The sequence below is a fragment of the Paramacrobiotus metropolitanus genome, unplaced genomic scaffold (assembly GCF_019649055.1).
Source record: "Paramacrobiotus metropolitanus isolate TYO unplaced genomic scaffold, Prichtersi_v1.0 Parri_scaffold0000006, whole genome shotgun sequence".
Classification (NCBI taxonomy): Eukaryota; Metazoa; Tardigrada; class Eutardigrada; order Parachela; family Macrobiotidae; genus Paramacrobiotus; species Paramacrobiotus metropolitanus.
This window is the reverse complement of record NW_026570226.1, coordinates 1797002-1813519: the sequence shown is the minus strand read 5'-3', so window position 1 is coordinate 1813519 and position 16518 is coordinate 1797002. Positions and strand designations below refer to the sequence as shown.

Genomic DNA, 16518 nt, shown 5'->3' with positions numbered 1-16518 from the left:
AATTTGCAGCAATTGCTTTTAACATTTACTGTAATCGGATTACTGAGATGATTAGATATCGCCTCAAAACATCATTCCGTGAATAACGATACTGTCCAATGGTCTTAGCTTGCCCGCAGAGTCAGCTCTTCCACGTTTGTGCGTCATTAAGACAATAATTATAATTTTGTCCGCAACAAAAAGCCATACTCGTACTTATTTTGGATGGTATGGTGAAATACAGCGCAGTTACGCAGGCACTGCACTCGACGTCTCAAACACACGTGGCGACAATCATCGACTCCACATTAACAGCATACTTCAAAAATAAAACATATTTATTTAACGTAACACAGGTCTAAAAATGGCCGTCCTTCAAGTTTGCACCAGTACAAATTTACTGATTTACATTTTCTGTACGGGTGTGCTAGAGATCGGTCGATTTAAAACGAAGGTATATGCGAAAATTTTCAAATTTCTTTATCCCGTGTTTTTCGAAGCAGGCAACAATGCATGACATTACAGATGAATCCAAGGAAAAGGATACCGGCCATTACTCCTGCAAGAAAACGTTAAAGAATCCATAAAGCGTTCGATTCGCTAGTGATGAACTAGTTCTCCAAAAATTAAAACGATTCTATCGTACAGAAAGATATGAAAAACTAAGGAATGTCCTGTCGATAAGCCTTACCGGCTTTTAATCTGATTCTTAGCAGTTTTCTTTCGTCACATTAGACAAAGATTTCCCATTCGATAATAAATGTAGCACTTGAGCATGCACATTAGAATTTTGCAGAGGTTGAGATGCTAATTTGTCGATCTGCGCTCTAGATTTGTCAACTTGTTAAACATGTCATGGAATAGTGATGACGTTTATCATTTCCGCGTAATAATACTTGTATCTCTTACCAACGTTTTACTATCTAAATAAATTAAATATATATAAATAAGAAATCAAATAACGCAAAATAAAATAGCACATACTGAATTAAGCGATAAGCCAAGTACCAGTACTATGCTTGTTGCGCATCTCGCTGACCGATCGTTATATCTAGCGTTATTGTAGCAACACTGGCGCAATTAAGTACGAGTATTTAAGCTACGTCGCTTTACAAAAATAAAATACTATGCGGTACTCCGATTTGCGGGCATATTTCTTCCGTACCTGTCGAAATAAGAGTCCCTTCGACTGCTTTCCTGGCCGGTATTAAAGAGTGAAAGAGGCATCCAGGCGAATGAAATACAGAGCCGCCATTGGGATAACACGACTGCGGAACCAACTGAAACCAGGAACAAAGATTCCCAAAACAGTAAATATTCGTAAATCGTAACTGAAGTGGCCACTGTCGCACTCTGTAGTTATATATATATATAGATATACAAAGTACTTTAATTTCAGCATACAGGTACTGCAGAACATATCTATATCTACAAGGTCAAGATGTACTTAATTACGTACCTTCAATGCCTAGAAATATGCCGCATCCGCATTCTATCACAGTCTTACCTGACTCAGACTGCTCCAGTCGTCTGCTGATTCAATCCCGCAGCAGTTATACTTCCTCTGCATGTTGTCCCAATAGGAAATGGTTCTGCTCAAAAAGACATCTTGTATAAATAGGAAACACGAAACAAGTGCACAGGAATTCTGTAAGGTGATTAATTTTTGTAGACTTAAGGCTAACATACAGATACGTGGTACATAGTAGCTGGAATACATATTTCAGTAAGCAATCGTATGCAGATATCGATGTTTTAAACCGCGTTATAGCTATATAATTCACGACGTCAACAGGCAAACGTCAATTAGTACAATTACAAAACATTTAGCTTGCTGCTTGCATAAATATTGTAGTTATTTTTAGCACTACTGCTACCCGTACAACACAGCCCGTTAATAAATTACAACGACTGAAGGATGGTCGAGCAATGTACGGAAAACGTTTATGATGCACACTGCAGGGCAATTAAAATTCCCGGGTCATACCCATAACGCATTTATGAATAATGCATACGACAAACACGCACTCGTTGAAATCGGTGTTGTTATAGGCCTGCATCTGGCTGATCATCGTGTTCTTCACCGCATGCTCCGCATCCGCCATCCGCGTATCCAGAAAGACCGCCACCACAATGAACCCGCACGCCAACATCAGGACGCACACGGTGGAGAAGACCAGCCATCCCAGCGCATCCCTCAGCGCCGCCACGCATCCCAACAGACCGGCAATGCCCAGAAAAATTCCCAGCAAAATTAACACAATTAAGACACGATTAAAATGCAACCAATTCTCGGCTGGTCCCGTATCCACACCGTCCGAATGCAGACACCACGATACACTGACGGCCAGATCGGCAACGGCCAGCATAACGTACAGCACGGTAAAGCTCAGCGAAATCCATTTCAGTTGAATACAGAGACCCATTTTTCATCACGGTACACACGATAACAGCGCAGCCTGTGCGGTATCACAACAAATTTTTACTCCGCAATCATCTCCACTATCAACCCGATTTATTATGCTTTATTAACACGCTATGTGTTAGAGACTCCGTTTATTTTGTTCTTCCCCGCGAGACGACACCGAATGCGTTGAATCGATACAAAGCCATTTTTCACGGCCATCACTTGCGCAGTACAGATATGTCGGTTGGGCATTGATTTTATGGACTGGAATTATGACATAACACCCTGTGTTGGCTGTGTTGGCGGCGTACACTATGCGAGGGAGCGGGAACTTGTATCAACAGGGGCAATTATGTGCTCGCTGCTGCTGCTCTTCCCAGCTGTCTGCATCTGATTTCCGATAGATTGTCCTTAATAGCGCCAATTGGAATAGCGTGTTGGGATGAGGATGTTACTGCGTTGTATCATGCCGAATTTCCCAAGTGACAATCTTTACGCATCTTACACATGAACATGGCTGTACAGTAGCGCACAGTACATGTGCGTAGATCGAATTTAAAATGCATAGTTTGCCGCGCAGTGCAGCTGCAGTGCCACTTCCTGTCTCCTGGTCAGCATATGAATTTCTTCGGATCACAAACAGTGCACATTACCTAACCATGTACTTAGTATAGTATTGTTCTTTAATAAATCTGCGCGTGTAACTTTAAATCCTATTGGCAACGGGGCATAGTAAGAATAATTTTGTGATCAGAAAAAGATTTCGATTACAGCGATGCGTGCATTGCCGCTTGCTCGGTTGGTACTAGTTTATTATGAGCATATTCACAGCTGTGATTTAAAATTAATACGTACAATCGTTATTCTACGTACAATTAGGATCGTATACAACGCACATATACAACGATCGTATTAGGAATCGTATACAACGCACTCGTATTTCAACCGTTATCTTTTTTGTTAAAAAATGCTTTCCGTATTCATCTTTTATGTTTGAACAACACTGTAGCTATTCGGTAAAAAGTTGAATATACAGTAAGTTATTCTGGAGGCTAGAAATAAATTAAAGCAATTTAGGTTGTATGAGAAACATGATCCTTCAACATTGCGCAAATCGACCTGACATCCCCGATTCGACCTAACATCAGTCAGCCGCAATAGTGAACATATTACATGAGGTCACTCGTTATTCAAGATCCAACAATGTCTTTTGGTTCATATAGCAAACCTTATAAAATCGTTTCATGAACAGGCTAAAACAACCAGGAACAGGTCAAACCTGTGTGCACTGCACTTGAAAAACGTTTGCCTTCATTACAAAAAAATCTACAAAAGATCGCATCTTGACAGACGGAACGAGCAAGCGCAAAAATACTACAAAACATTTAACTTCAGCGAGATTGGGTGCCAGCTTCGGATTTGTTCTGGAATCGCAGTTTCGTCAAAGCTTGCCGTTGTCCATGTTTAACTTCTTCTGCAAGCATTTATATCGTTTCTTAACAACCGCACTAAAATGGAATGGTTACGAGACGTACTGATATCCTTCATCATCATGGATGCAATAGTTCCCAAAACATACGGGTTTTCCATCAGCAACTGTGGGGCGAGTTGACCGGTTAACTACAAATGGAATAAAATTAATAACAATATTATAGAAGTCTTAACTCACTCATAAATCACAACTTCATGCAACTTATGCAATTTCGTAAACGATTTCCATAAAATCTGCTATTCCTATGCTTGCCTTTTAGAAACTAGAGATAATTTCGATCCAAATCATGAAATTTCAGTGCATGAGAAACAGCACACTGAAGACATACAAGTCGAGCGAAGTGCATGAAAGTCAAATTTACCATTTTTTCGCTTCCAAGCAGATCCCGAACTTCATCCTCCTTGATAAGGCTTTTCATCAGACGTTTACGAGAAATATCGATATCACTCAAAGCAATCCTCACTTCTCGATAGAGAAGATCCAACGTTTTGTAGCTACAGACAGAAACAGTTTTGCAATATTATTCCAACAAAATTTTGGGTGTCACTCAACCAGTTAGCGCGATATCGATCTTCGGCAGATATTCGTTTGGCATTTTTCTTGAAGAAATCGTCAGGATCCGTGGCGTGCTTCTCCAAATATGTCAATGTTTCATCAATCTGGGCCATGCTTAAACTCACAGCTGCCAGTGTGCGCTCGACGCGAGTTTCAAAATCCCACAGAGTCTGAACCTTTTCCCGCAGTAACCACATCTGAAAGTTGAGAAACAAGTAAGATTAAAATCAAAACCAAACAAATAAGTTTAGGGCAAAAGGTTAGGTAAGTCCAGCAAAACTGAAAGTTTAGAGCAATAAAAGAAACAGTGCAACTGCAGTCTTTAGGTATGCAGGCAACTACAATTTAGATCAGAAGTGACGTATCTTGTTCTGCACTTGCCGCTTTCGTATTGTCTTTGCGCATCGACAAAAAGCCGTTAAGTTTCAATGTGCTCTGAATCCAGTTCTCCTCCAACTGATCCACGAGGCGCTTCGTATCCTCCAGATAGGAATCAAATTCATCATAAGTCATCTTGCTCAGCCGATCTAAAAACTTTTTATCCTCTTCGCTGATATCACTACAACAACAGAATAATTTAAATCAGCCCATTTTTTCGAAAAACATAACGGTATCAGGTCTACGGCATATTATTTCATTAAATTTGGCAGTTCGTATAACAATTAAGGAAGCTCGCCACAGTCAAACAAATATACCGTACCTGGATGTGGGCTGAATCGTGCTGCTTAAAACCTGACCACTAGTGGCAGTGGCAGGCGTCGCTGGAAAATAAACTGCATAAATATTTATAAGAATTTGCAAGTTTGCGGAAGCGGAACCTACTGCTAGTGGGGACAGCCGAAGCTCCTAAAATAAAAATTTAATCTGCATAAATATTAAAGTACAGCAGATTCATTTTCGATACACACCCTGAGTGGTGGCGGTAACGATCGGAGTCGTACCAATGGTGGTAAAAACCAAAGTCGTTGGAGCTGTAAACAAATGAAATGTTTACTGTAATTCTATGGAGCAAAACCCCGCAGTATGGAAACTGGAAATCAATGCATTTCTTCAGAACTTTTGATTGGAAATAAAACGCACCAGCATTGGACTGCGGCGCAGACGACGCTGTAAAAGCTGGCTGTGCTGGTACAGCACTAGACACTGCTGTCGTCTGCGGTGTCGCGGCAAAACTGGGAATGTTAGTGGTTGCTGGCGCCGACACCGTCGCTGCGCCAAACGAAAATCCTGAAAACCCCTGTGTCGCCGGCTGTGTGGCTTGTGGTGCGGAAACCACAGGAGTCGTTCCCATAGCCGTGAAAATCGAAGAAGTCGGAGCTGAAAAGCCAAACGCACCATTTACACGAGCACAGAGTCGCGCAAAACATGCCGGAATAGCAAGCCAAACAGAGTCAAACTTCCTCATTCAGCAAAATGTACATTTGTAAATTAACGAGAGATATTCGTGTACCTGCAGTTGTGGTGGACTGCGGTACTGACGAAGCTGTGAATACTGGTGCAACACTCGTTACGACAGTTGGGACAGTTGTAGTCGGTGCCGCCGATGCAAAACCAGTGAATTTAGGTGTCACGGTCGGAGGCACCGCGGGCGAACTAAACGAAAACCCTGTTGTTCCCAGAGTAGGAGCGGCAGAACCCAGAGATGTCGCACCCAAGGCGGGAAAAATGGAAGCTGCCGGAGCTGAAAACAATACACACGATGTAGAACAATAAACTTTCTCACACAATCTACAGACCAAATTGTCTCCCTTTCTCACGTACCCGCAGCGGATTGTGGTGCGGTTAAATTTCCAAACATGGACTGCGCTGTGGTGACCGGTGCAGCCGCGGATACTGATGCAATCGGCGCAGATAAGAAACCTGTGGTGTTCCCGATAGCCGGAGCCGGCACCGAAGATTGACCAAACGAAAATGCTGAAAATCATGTTTTCGTTGAGTACTGGGCCCTGGCATTTTACAAGACCTAATAGCACGAACTCACCTCCGAAAGAAGGCGCTGTTGCTGCTGCAGTGGAGGCAGGCTGCAGTACGCTGGTCGTTGCAGGTGCCGGCTGGGTAGTTCCGCTCATCAAATTACCAAACATGGACGAAGTCGCGGTGGTTGCCGGAGCAAATCCAAAGTTAAATGTCGACGTACTTGTCGGCGCTGCTCCCAGTCCTACCGTCGGTGTCACGGCCGGTGCAGCGGGAGTTTGTCCAAAGGAAAACCCTGCCGTAACACCGCAAACATTGTAAGAGGACATTTGTATTTACAAAAATTACAAGCTTTTTTACTTATTGCCTTGACCTAGAGCTTCCTAAGTACCAGCTCATGAGAATCACGTTTGCAAATTTGAATAGAGAATAATATACAATAATGAGTAAGAAAGTGTGACGAAGTGAAACACTCAAGCGCTTCAACTGAATCAGAGCTGACTTACCCGTTCCAGCAGGAGTTGCTTGAGCCCGGGTTGCCGCAGGTTGGAACAGCGTTCCCGTTGGCGCTGCGGCGACGCCCGGCTGAGTGGGTTGTAAACCACCGAAGAGCGAGCCTGTTGTTGGCGCGGCGGCTGGCGGAAGAGCAGCCGCAAAACCCGTCCCAGCAGGAGTCGATTGACCAAAGGAAAATCCTGATCGAATCATGTACGTTGCATATATCATCCACAACAGTTAAAAATCGAAGTGGTTAGTACTGGTTACCGAAAGTCCCAGGTTGGGAAGCAGCCGCCGCGGTTGTCGCTGCAGGCGCTGCGCCAAACGTGAACGCAGATGTGGAAGCGGCAACGGCCGGAGCATTCTGCGCTGCACCGCCGAAATTCCCGAACAACGATGGTGCCGAAGTGGGTACCGTTGTCTGTCCAATACCTTCGATAAAATAAAAGCAGTCTAAACAAAATATTCCGCAGTTGGTTGAGGGAAAAAATATGAGATTCCAGCTGAAGACATAAAGCGACGTCTTCCGTACCAAAGGAAAAGGGCTGAGAAGTTGTAGTCGGCGCAGCACCCGCTCCAAACAGGGAGCCTCCGGACTGAGACCCTACACAGCAAGATAAGAGGTACACAGAAATTCCGTACGCGGAAAAAAAAACCCCTGCTAGTTACTAGGTCCTGCGAACACATTTACATTTAACAATCAGTCAGATTTTCAGCACTTACCAAATGTACTGAAACTCGGCAACGCCGCCGTTGTCGTCACAGTCGGTGCGCTGTTAAAAGTGAAGGCAGATGGAGCGGACGCAGAAACGGCAGGAAGCTGAGATCCGAATAAACCGAAGCCAGCAGTTGTGGAAGGCGCTGCTGCTGGCTGCCCGAAACCTAGTTAACGATGTTTAGTTAAGTAACTGCAGCTCGACAAAATTCTAAGGCTTGTAACTGTTTTAGAGATTCACATACTGAAAGTAGACGGTTGCTGTCCTGCCGACGGTGCCGTAGTACCAAAAAGCGAAGACAACGCTGGTGCGGACGTCTGTGTCGTCGTTGTAGGGTTAGAAAATCCAAACAAACCCGTTCCCGCTGGCTGAGACGGAGGGTTTTGGTTTCCGAAACCCCCGCCGAACATTTTTGAAATTTCCCTGGAATGTCTTGTATAGAACCCAGGAAGAAGAAGGTCAAGACAAAACAAACACTCTAACACACAAAAGTCGTGTAAAATTTTACGTGAAACAGGAAACTCTGAAATTTTTTGGCGTTCTGCTTTGGGATCGAGCAAGAAGCAACAAGAACCGCACTGCGAGTCGTAAATAAATGTGGCCGAGTAAACGCAACCTTATGGTGTACGCAATTGCGACAAGTTGGCCCCTCAGACTCCCGCCTCCCTCTAGACCGGCTCAGACCGCGATTCGGTAAGGTTGTGCCGTACGACATGCCATGGCAGTCTGTAGTGAATAATGTGCTGTTGTTGAGAACAACTACGTACTAGACATATGCATATACTAGACAAGCCTTATCAGAGACAGACTTTTTGGCTTGTCACTTTTCCAACTTTTGGCATTTTGCAATTTTACAGTTTTAATTTGTGGATTGTTTTAATTGAACATCTAGAAAGCGTAAAAGGTATGGTGTATTTGAACATTATTTCATCAGCGGAAAGTTTAGATAGGAAGCGCTCGTTCGAGATCGTAGTTTGTCTAGTAAATTTCTTATCCTGACAGTATCTTGTTCACTACTGTTTGCTGTTCACAACTGATCTTCTCACTTTGATTTTGGAGTGTCATTTTTGGTTTGTTGTCCTTTTAACGAGAGTACGAATCTCAGAGATCCTCTAGAACTAGTCAGAGCAGAAGCTGAACAACAGTGAGGAAGGTATGGTCTAAGTTTTCGACTCGTATCTGTTAGTATTCGGTTCAAATCTTTATTGGTATACCGTATACCGTATTCCAGACGTTACGGTATACACAGGTGTAGGTCGAGGGGCCATTTCACATGAAATGGTGATGAATACGAAGTACTAACGAATTCCGACCTCGTAGGTTTGTAACGAAAACGTTTAATTTGAATATTTATTTTATGGGTATTTGCAGTGGTTTGTTATATGTTCAATTGTGCATTAATTGTTATTATTGCACATTTAGTTTAATTGCACATTAATTATTTTATGTTTAATTGCGCTTTGTTTGTTATATGTTTAATTGCGCTCGTTGCATAAAACTGATAAAATAGTACATACTGTAATATAACGTGCCGAAGATTTTTATCATACTCTATAGTTGCAACTTTTTACATTATTAGGTGTAATTTTTGTTTATTGGTCGATTTTTCGTTTATGATTTTTTAAACATTTTTTATGCAATTATGGGACGATCCGAAACTGCCCACAAAAATACCACCTTAAATTTAAAGTTATTTACTTTTCGTAGCCCTTCGAATTCAGGTCTGTGGCACTTGTGATCTTTGCATGTGCAAATGGGTTTCACTGGGTCAGTGCTTATTATTAGAAGCAGTTGTTTGATTTGAAAGTTTCCTTCTTTAATTGCTCTTATAGAACGGTTCGGTCTTAGTTAATCACTATTGCATTTGCATTCCTTGTTTTATGTAAACCAGGATTCTTTACAACGCTTTATGACTTAATCTTAATTGCTGCGGTTACCAAATATCGTTGATATTTGTTGCTTTGCTGTTCGTCATTTTCTCACTTTCATGGTCAAGAATTTTTACGTGTGCTTTTATGACCGTAAATTTAACGTGAGTAGCGTCATTGCACAATAAATACCAGGCAGCATTGTGCAGACAATATTACAAGACTGACGATATTTTGCAGAATGTCCAAAATCCAAGCCGTCAATGTTTTTTCGACCAGCGCGACTACGGACAACATCAGCCGTCATGATATGCTGAACTGGGTTAACGACTGTTTGCAGAGCAACTATCAGAAAATCGAGGATTTGTGTAACGGCGCAGCGTACTGCCAACTCATGCATATGCTGTTTCCAAGTTGTGTGCAACTGAAGAAAGTCAAGTTCAACACCCGTCTCGAGCATGAATATGTTGGTAACTTCAAGATTTTGCAAGCGGCATTCAAAAGTGTTAATATTGATAAGGTAAGTTGTTTTTAAATGCATAAATTAAATTTCCCAGGAATGGAACAATCAGTTTCATTGTTATTGTAGACTGTACCAGTGGACAAACTGGTTAAAGGGCGCTTCCAAGACAACTTTGAGTTTGTGCAATGGTTTAAGAAGTTTTTCGATGCTAACTCGGCCGACTGTAACGTTCAGGAATACGACCCGATGGAGGCACGCAGCGGAGAGCCGTTGGGTGGACCGAACACGTCGCCATCGGTCAGTAAACCTTCTGGTCTGGGTAAAGCGACCCAGCCTCCCAAAGTAATGCCGGTTCCTTTGCTAAAACGAGCTGGTAAGTGCACATTTTTCTGTTTCCATTATTACAGAAAGTAAGATATACAAAGAGGCGTCTCATCTCTCTCTATGATGACGTAAGGAGATATATAGTTGCATTTAGTTTTTAAATTTAATGTGTACGAAATTTTCCAAGTTAACTATTTTTTTAAAATTATATTGGCGCGGTGTGGGATTACTAGCATTAAGACCGGATTTGATTTTTTAGAACCTGCAGCACGGCCTAACACTGCGTCGTCTACGCTGAACTCATCTCGCAGCGGCAAGGCCTCATTGCCGGCGACCACCACAGCAGCTCCTAAGACGGCGCGTGGTAGTGCCCCGGTCAAAACAAGTTCTAAGACAGACGTAGCCTCAGCTGCTCCCGCTGCAACTGCACCGGCCACCAATGGATCTCGTAATGCCCACGAAACGTCCAGTAATACCATATCAGTAGAGGCGATGCATGATGTGTTGGTCCATCAACTGGAAACGATGCAAGCTGAAGTAAGGCGATAATTTGCTTGTGTAACTGCATGACGGAAAACTGAAACGAAGTACAGTACAACAGTAGGAACGAAGGGTTGCGTTTTGTTTGGCTACTGTGTGTCATGCGTAGATGGTTTACGTTATATGCTTTAAGGGAAACAACTTTCTCCAGCTGAAGTTTCACGGCTTTCATTTCATTTTAACTGTGCTGAGTATTTGCTACTATTTTTGATTTCTATGTGCGCCAGTGGCAAAAATGTGTTTGGTTATAGCTCGCAGACACGAAAGTGGCTTTGGAGAACACCACACAGGAGCGGGACTTTTATTATTCGAAACTGCGCGATATCGAGATTCTTTGCGTGGAGGCACAAAAGGAGAGTGCGGCTGTGGAGGGAGATAAAATTCTTCAGATTATGTATGCCCCGGAGGTGAGTGATGCACCGAAGATGGTTTTAATTGTTCAGTAATATGGGAATGTTTTGTTTTACAAACGTGCAGGCTGGTGTGCCGGATGATGGGGAAAACGGAGAGAATGTCAGCGAAACGCTTCACCCTGATAATCATGCCCAAGGTGACCATTTGGGATTACCGGATCATGGAGCCCCCGCGCTTCCTGCGGATGACGAAGAGGAGGAATATTAATCGCCATCCCATCGCTATTTGAAAACATTCGTCATGCTATTCATCTTTCACGTCAAGTTTCCTGATTTGTAGGAATAGTCAACTGGTTGACTTCGACATCTCCGTAGATGTGTGTAATTTTTTCGATGTTTCAATTTGCGAAATTACGGTTGGTCGTCAGTTATTATTGTTCTTCCTCATGGCTTTCGCCGATAGTTGTGTCGTAGTTTTTCCAGTACGAAGATTTTGTCTGTCGTACTAATTGTATGAGGAATCTCTTTTTTACTATTTAATATTTATGCTGTTAACATGGTGCGAATGTTCGTACGCTTGCATGTGGTGTGTAGTGTGTACCTCAAGTGAACTGTTGACAATGAAGTTCGGAACCACATCCTTTTAATCTGCTTCAACAAAAAAGTGATATCTCGCAGTGCTAACGAGTTTACGAACTTCAATACAGTACAAGTGGTAAGTTGCTATTTGCTAACAAAAGAGGTAACATTCCGCCAACCATAACCAACAACCAGCCTTGATTGCACTAAAGTCAATACATCAACATCATTTCTTACCACACAATTTTTTACAACACAATTTTTTACCACACACAATTTACTTTTTACCACACACAATTTATTTTTTACCAAACACAATTTTTTACCACACAATTTTCCGTGCTCAGAATTTTTACACTGCTAATACAGACCTATACAATTTTGTAGTTTCGTCGTAACGCTTTTAAAATTTTATCCAGTAATTGTGTAAGGCCCCTCTTCCTTCAAATTTGCTTTAAAGCCAACCAACTGAACACGAGTCTTCTTCGGTCTTTTAGGCGGAACAAGAGACACTATTGTGCTCCAGCGCATATGCTTCCCGAAATTTTCCCCGTCGTCCAAGGTTTGGGGAAGTTGCTTGTAAACCTGTTCGATAAATAAAGTCAGATGAAATACGCAAACTCTCACGAATCTACGTATACTGCGCGGGCCAAATATGCATTCAGTGCCTTAAGACCTGATTTTGGGCAATTAAATATTAAACGGCTTAGAGATTCCAACATAAAATCTCTTGGACAATTAAACCATATAGAATTAAAAGTGGAATAAATACCGTTTCTGGCATGAACAGAGTTGTTCCAGCCCCAACAACGCTCAAGCAGCCAAACACAACCAGAGGTAAAACTAAAAAGGCATTCCCCAGATTGACGACGAACGGGGCTCCTACGCCGGCAAACTGCGACACGACACTGGTAAACGAATGACCGGCGCCACGAACAACCGTCGGAAACGATTCCTGTAAAAAGTTAAATCACATGTATGACGTATTACTGCAAAACGTATTGCTGTTTTAACAAGAGTAAAAGCTGCGAAAGCAACAAAATTAATTTACGGCTATCGCAAGGAACTTGGTATTTAGGACCACGTCAGTTTGAATCGGAACTGTCTAAACAGATGCCGGCAAATTGTAAAGGTAAAAGCAAAACATTTGTTTTTTATTTCAAAGGTACAGGAATTCAAAATGTATCAAAAGTGGTGCATTTCTTAATCACTGAAAAAGCTGCCGGCAAGATCAAGGTGAATTAATGTACTCCTTAAGAAGGATTACAAAGTTCGTGATTACCTAATTCCATCTATTCCGTAGTTCATGGTGCATAAAAACGTATTTTGAGCTCTTATCAAATTTATCATTTAACTACCGGATAAGAGCTAACCTTATATATATGTATATATCTAACCAACTGATGCATGATCCTATAATCACAGTAATTACGATGCAATGCATACCAACCTCTTCATACAGTTCTGCAACCAGAAAGGTAATAGTAATGCAGAACTTGGCTGCCAACGACAGCACCGTCAACGCCGTGCCACCAGTTATTCCCGCCGTAACCAAACAAAATATAGAACAAAACAGCATAAAATAAAACAAGGATAATCTCCTTCCCAGGCGATCACAGATTTGTTGAGCAAAAAGATACGGCGGAAATTCCACCATATTGGTCAAGAATGCGCTCCAGTGCGGATTGCCACCGAAAGCGGGCGCATACAGATTCAGACCGGTAAAAATACCGCTGTTGCAAAAGTTAATAAAAGCTAAGATCAGTGTTTTCTTCCGCAGATTGGGCGTGCGGAATAAATCCACTAAATTGGCGGTTTCTTCATCTTCGTGTCGATCGAGATTAGCCAGGATCAGCGGCAGATTCTGGTCAAATTTCGGATCCAACTGGACGCGATTAACGCGGGCGACTTTGCGCACGTATACTTCCAGTTCTTTTAAGCGGCCTTGTGCCAACAGCCAACGCGGAGATTCCGGAAAAAAAGGGATCAAGAAAAATAAGCTTAACAACGGTACGGATGAGGCCAGTGCAAAGTGATGCCAGTCGCGCACAAAATATGCAATGAGCAATAAAAGCAGGACGGAGCTGGTATAGCCGATGGAACAAATAACCGACATTAATGCCCGTGTTTTCGTCCCGGTAATTTCGATGGACATTAAAAGGCCCAGAGTGTAAACAAACGACGTACACATTCCAATGCACATCCGAAACATGCAGTAGGCTAATAGATTTGGTGAAAACGCACTTGCTATAGCAAACGTCTAAAAAACACCGCAATATCTATTAATTAAATTCCTCAAAAGAATAAAATAATTTTTTGCGCTTACCAGCTGAAAAGCAATCATGGAAAAATATCCTTTCTTACGACCAAATCGATCGGCAATAAACGCCCATATAAACGCCCCAAAAAGTCCCCCAAAAGTGGACGATGCAAAGGATATAGTGGACAACACTTCTTTGTCGCACACCAGACCCCATTCGGTCACTGTCGTGCTTTCATACACGGAATGGTCAAAATCCCAACCAGAACGACAAGGAACGACAGACAAAGTGCCGTTGTAAATGCGCACGGTGTTCGCGATTTCCTGTTTGGTTAAGTTGGCGTAATTTAAATCGAACATCATACAGCGACTGTGGACGATTTCGCCATTACGCTGTTCTAGCGGCAACAGGTGCGGCAAGTCGCTGATGCTAATGTTGTCGACTGGAAGCCGGCACCAGTATTCCGCTGGAGTTGCCGACATGAAAACCTGTTCAAAAAATATTTTAAACAAAAAAGGCACATTATACAAATAAATAACAGCTTTTTGTCGGTGTTGAACCTAAAATTTTACATAATATTTCGGAATTACGAACTTAAAGTTTTTGCAATCACTCAACCGACATTTTTACTCGTACTTTTAAATTCAGCACATAACTGAAGTAACAGATATCAATAAATCAACTTTCAATAATTTGCGTGGGATATTTCCATGTCCACTAGAGTAATTTGTAAGAATAAACCAAGTTTCATAATAAGTCTATCTACAGCTGATAAATAAAAAAATAAATCACAATCCATTGGCATTGCTTCTTTAAGTTACTTAATTCTTACTGCTTACAATATTGTAATTGTAGAATCCATTCGGTATGATGGCGGGAATCAGGACTAAAAAGAGGATCAGTTTCTGGTAGATCCCAAATCCTCCAATTTCGTCGAGAATAGCATCGTAGTTGTGGAATTTGTCACGTATTCCCGGGTCCAAAGATGGGACATCGTTCGGCGTTAGCGCACTGGAATCCATGCTGATGTCGTGCAGTATGTTTTGTGCATGAACACTTGTACCACCAAATTTGGCCAAAAATTGGCTCCATACGTGGGAAACGAGAATATACTTCAAAGCTGCCGTAAAACTGCAAATTTAAAAATGCCATTCGCTGCCGGTGCAAAGCAAAGCAAAAAAAAACTAACAGCAAACAGGGAAAAGCTCGTAATGGATTTTGCCGGTGAGCGCTGCACAACAATTTAAGAATTCAAAGCAACCGCAGTTGTGTTGAATGGATCGTACAAAACATACTACGCGTACGCGGACTCTGTGACGTACGATAGCAATAAATGGCAATAAATTCCTACCTGTAAGTTTGTAACCGCGTACGTAGAGCATTGGCTTTATCTAACGACTTTAAATCATAGAAACTTCGAAATCTAGTGAACCGAATTTACCGAAGCTACAAACGGTATACTAGAATGATATGTTCACTGCGCTTGACAGCTGACCCAAAAAAGATTGAACGGCTGACACATAATAATGTTGACCAAACATAAAAAATATTTTTGATATTTCTCCTCCGGTCGTCCTTCATATGTCATAGAAATTGTTGTACAGGTATGTTTCTTACAGCTTATTACTCTGTGTAAAGATTGCGTTTTACAGAATTACCATCCTGCCCTAATTAAAATCGCAGATTCATTACGTCAGCAATGCATTTACGATAATTTACCTGTTAACTTGAGAGTACTGACTGCTCTAATGTTTCTAATTTACGCAAAAACATGTAGTATGTACATAGATGTTTCATATTACTTTAGTGTTATCTCAGCATACGCTTTATGTCATGCACTGCTAAAATAACAAATATAAACTGCTAGAGCAAAACCAAAAAATACGTATTTCTGCAGTAATTAAGCAATTACCGTGCGCGTGCGTAACCGCTGCAGCTACGTCCACTGCTGAAAATGGGTCTCCTTGTCACATCCGGTGTTAGAAATGTTTCGGATTTCCTTACACCGGCAAAGAAAGTGGAACAGTGCAGAATCCTGTGATATTTCCAATACAGTTCTGATTACATCTTTCAAGAAGAATAGCCCGAACCCAGGTTTCATCAAAAGAAGTTTATTAAACTGCTCGATCTACTGTAGAATTTCAGTTGCCGGTCGCTACAAATTAAAGCATTGAAAAGTTAACCCGGTGTTTCACAAGTCTAGTGCGTGATACAGTGCCATGTTCAACTGCACCAATGCTCTACAGTCTACAAATTTGTAATGCACGAAAGCATGATAAAATAATTACCTAATTGCAAATTGCTTGATATGATAAAAGAGGAAACTGGATTAGCCGATTTGTTGGCAAACTTGTTTACAACATGCGGTATCAATCGTTGTATCGCTCGCGGTGTGTCTGTATTAATGTATTTTCGTTGTTTGTTTTCTGTTTGCTATCCAGATAGGTGTAATTTTTCATCTGGTATTGTACGAGTACTGTCTGTACAATAGTTACTAAGTCTTGATCGAAATAAAGTACAACGTACAAGCACTGACAATAGTTTTTGCCAAACGGACTTTTCCGCTATA

General features: G+C 41.8%; 4 protein-coding genes across 7 annotated transcripts; 1 reads left to right on the top strand and 3 right to left on the bottom strand.

The window, feature by feature from the left end:
• Positions 1 to 75: 75 nt before the first annotated feature.
• Positions 76 to 2669, bottom strand: LOC129581913 (CD63 antigen-like). The gene is made up of 4 exons (XM_055473211.1): positions 2008 to 2669; positions 1487 to 1571; positions 1145 to 1259; positions 76 to 538 (listed from the first exon to the last, which is right to left on the bottom strand). The coding sequence occupies exons 1-4, from the start codon at positions 2403 to 2405 to the stop codon at positions 450 to 452; spliced, it is 687 nt and encodes a 228-aa protein (XP_055329186.1). The 5' UTR covers positions 2406 to 2669; the 3' UTR covers positions 76 to 449.
• A 777-nt stretch (positions 2670 to 3446) lies between these two features.
• Positions 3447 to 8119, bottom strand: LOC129581765 (nuclear pore glycoprotein p62-like). The gene is made up of 17 exons (XM_055472988.1): positions 7806 to 8119; positions 7569 to 7727; positions 7378 to 7449; positions 7113 to 7277; positions 6854 to 7042; positions 6415 to 6642; positions 6195 to 6347; positions 5884 to 6114; positions 5514 to 5750; positions 5342 to 5404; positions 5256 to 5279; positions 5134 to 5194; positions 4815 to 4992; positions 4431 to 4630; positions 4240 to 4372; positions 3922 to 4006; positions 3447 to 3860 (listed from the first exon to the last, which is right to left on the bottom strand). The coding sequence occupies exons 1-17, from the start codon at positions 7969 to 7971 to the stop codon at positions 3778 to 3780; spliced, it is 2427 nt and encodes an 808-aa protein (XP_055328963.1). The 5' UTR covers positions 7972 to 8119; the 3' UTR covers positions 3447 to 3777.
• Positions 8120 to 8352: 233 nt separating this feature from the next.
• LOC129581729 (microtubule-associated protein RP/EB family member 1-like) lies at positions 8353 to 11755 on the top strand. 2 transcript variants are annotated; one of them, XM_055472944.1, is made up of 6 exons: positions 8353 to 8465; positions 9670 to 9949; positions 10019 to 10265; positions 10476 to 10753; positions 11008 to 11163; positions 11234 to 11755. In XM_055472944.1, the coding sequence occupies exons 2-6, from the start codon at positions 9671 to 9673 to the stop codon at positions 11375 to 11377; spliced, it is 1104 nt and encodes a 367-aa protein (XP_055328919.1). In that variant the 5' UTR covers positions 8353 to 8465; position 9670; the 3' UTR covers positions 11378 to 11755. The 2 variants fall into 2 exon arrangements, with proteins under 2 accessions (XP_055328919.1, XP_055328920.1); XM_055472945.1 differs by lacking the exon at positions 8353 to 8465 and adding an exon at positions 8475 to 8714.
• Positions 11742 to 16318, bottom strand: LOC129581727 (beta-alanine transporter-like). Of its 3 annotated transcripts, XM_055472942.1 has the most exons (7): positions 16238 to 16318; positions 15862 to 16104; positions 14789 to 15080; positions 14015 to 14437; positions 13139 to 13948; positions 12461 to 12643; positions 11742 to 12273 (listed from the first exon to the last, which is right to left on the bottom strand). In XM_055472942.1, the coding sequence occupies exons 3-7, from the start codon at positions 14969 to 14971 to the stop codon at positions 12100 to 12102; spliced, it is 1773 nt and encodes a 590-aa protein (XP_055328917.1). In that variant the 5' UTR covers positions 14972 to 15080; positions 15862 to 16104; positions 16238 to 16318; the 3' UTR covers positions 11742 to 12099. The 3 variants fall into 3 exon arrangements, with proteins under 3 accessions (XP_055328917.1, XP_055328916.1, XP_055328918.1); XM_055472941.1 differs by lacking the exon at positions 16238 to 16318 and having other exon boundaries at positions 15862 to 16214; XM_055472943.1 differs by lacking the exons at positions 15862 to 16104; positions 16238 to 16318 and having other exon boundaries at positions 14789 to 15128.
• Between the last annotated feature and the right edge of the window lie 200 nt (positions 16319 to 16518).

Bases quoted from the DNA above. Each gene is read 5' to 3' on its own strand.
- LOC129581913 (XM_055473211.1), bottom strand. From the start codon at position 2,405: ATGGGTCTCTGTATTCAACTGAAATGGATTTCGCTGAGCTTTACCGTG. The intron at 1,572-2,007 runs GTGCGTGTTTGT...CTTTTTGAGCAG, and splicing joins AACAACACCGATTTCAACGA to AACCATTTCCTATTGGGACA. The intron at 539-1,144 runs GTACGGAAGAAA...GTTTTCTTGCAG, and splicing joins AGGGACTCTTATTTCGACAG to GAGTAATGGCCGGTATCCTT.
- LOC129581765 (XM_055472988.1), bottom strand. From the start codon at position 7,971: ATGTTCGGCGGGGGTTTCGGAAACCAAAACCCTCCGTCTCAGCCAGCG. The intron at 6,115-6,194 runs GTACGTGAGAAA...TATTGTTTTCAG, and splicing joins CGCACCACAATCCGCTGCGG to CTCCGGCAGCTTCCATTTTT. The intron at 4,631-4,814 runs GCAAGTGCAGAA...CTCAACTTTCAG, and splicing joins GCAAAGACAATACGAAAGCG to ATGTGGTTACTGCGGGAAAA.
- LOC129581729 (XM_055472944.1), top strand. From the start codon at position 9,671: ATGTCCAAAATCCAAGCCGTCAATGTTTTTTCGACCAGCGCGACTACG. The intron at 9,950-10,018 runs GTAAGTTGTTTT...TTGTTATTGTAG, and splicing joins AAAGTGTTAATATTGATAAG to ACTGTACCAGTGGACAAACT. The intron at 10,754-11,007 runs GTAAGGCGATAA...GTTTGGTTATAG, and splicing joins TGGAAACGATGCAAGCTGAA to CTCGCAGACACGAAAGTGGC.
- LOC129581727 (XM_055472942.1), bottom strand. From the start codon at position 14,971: ATGGATTCCAGTGCGCTAACGCCGAACGATGTCCCATCTTTGGACCCG. The intron at 14,438-14,788 runs GTAAGCAGTAAG...TTTTTTGAACAG, and splicing joins GATTCTACAATTACAATATT to GTTTTCATGTCGGCAACTCC. The intron at 13,949-14,014 runs GTAAGCGCAAAA...GGTGTTTTTTAG, and splicing joins CCATGATTGCTTTTCAGCTG to ACGTTTGCTATAGCAAGTGC.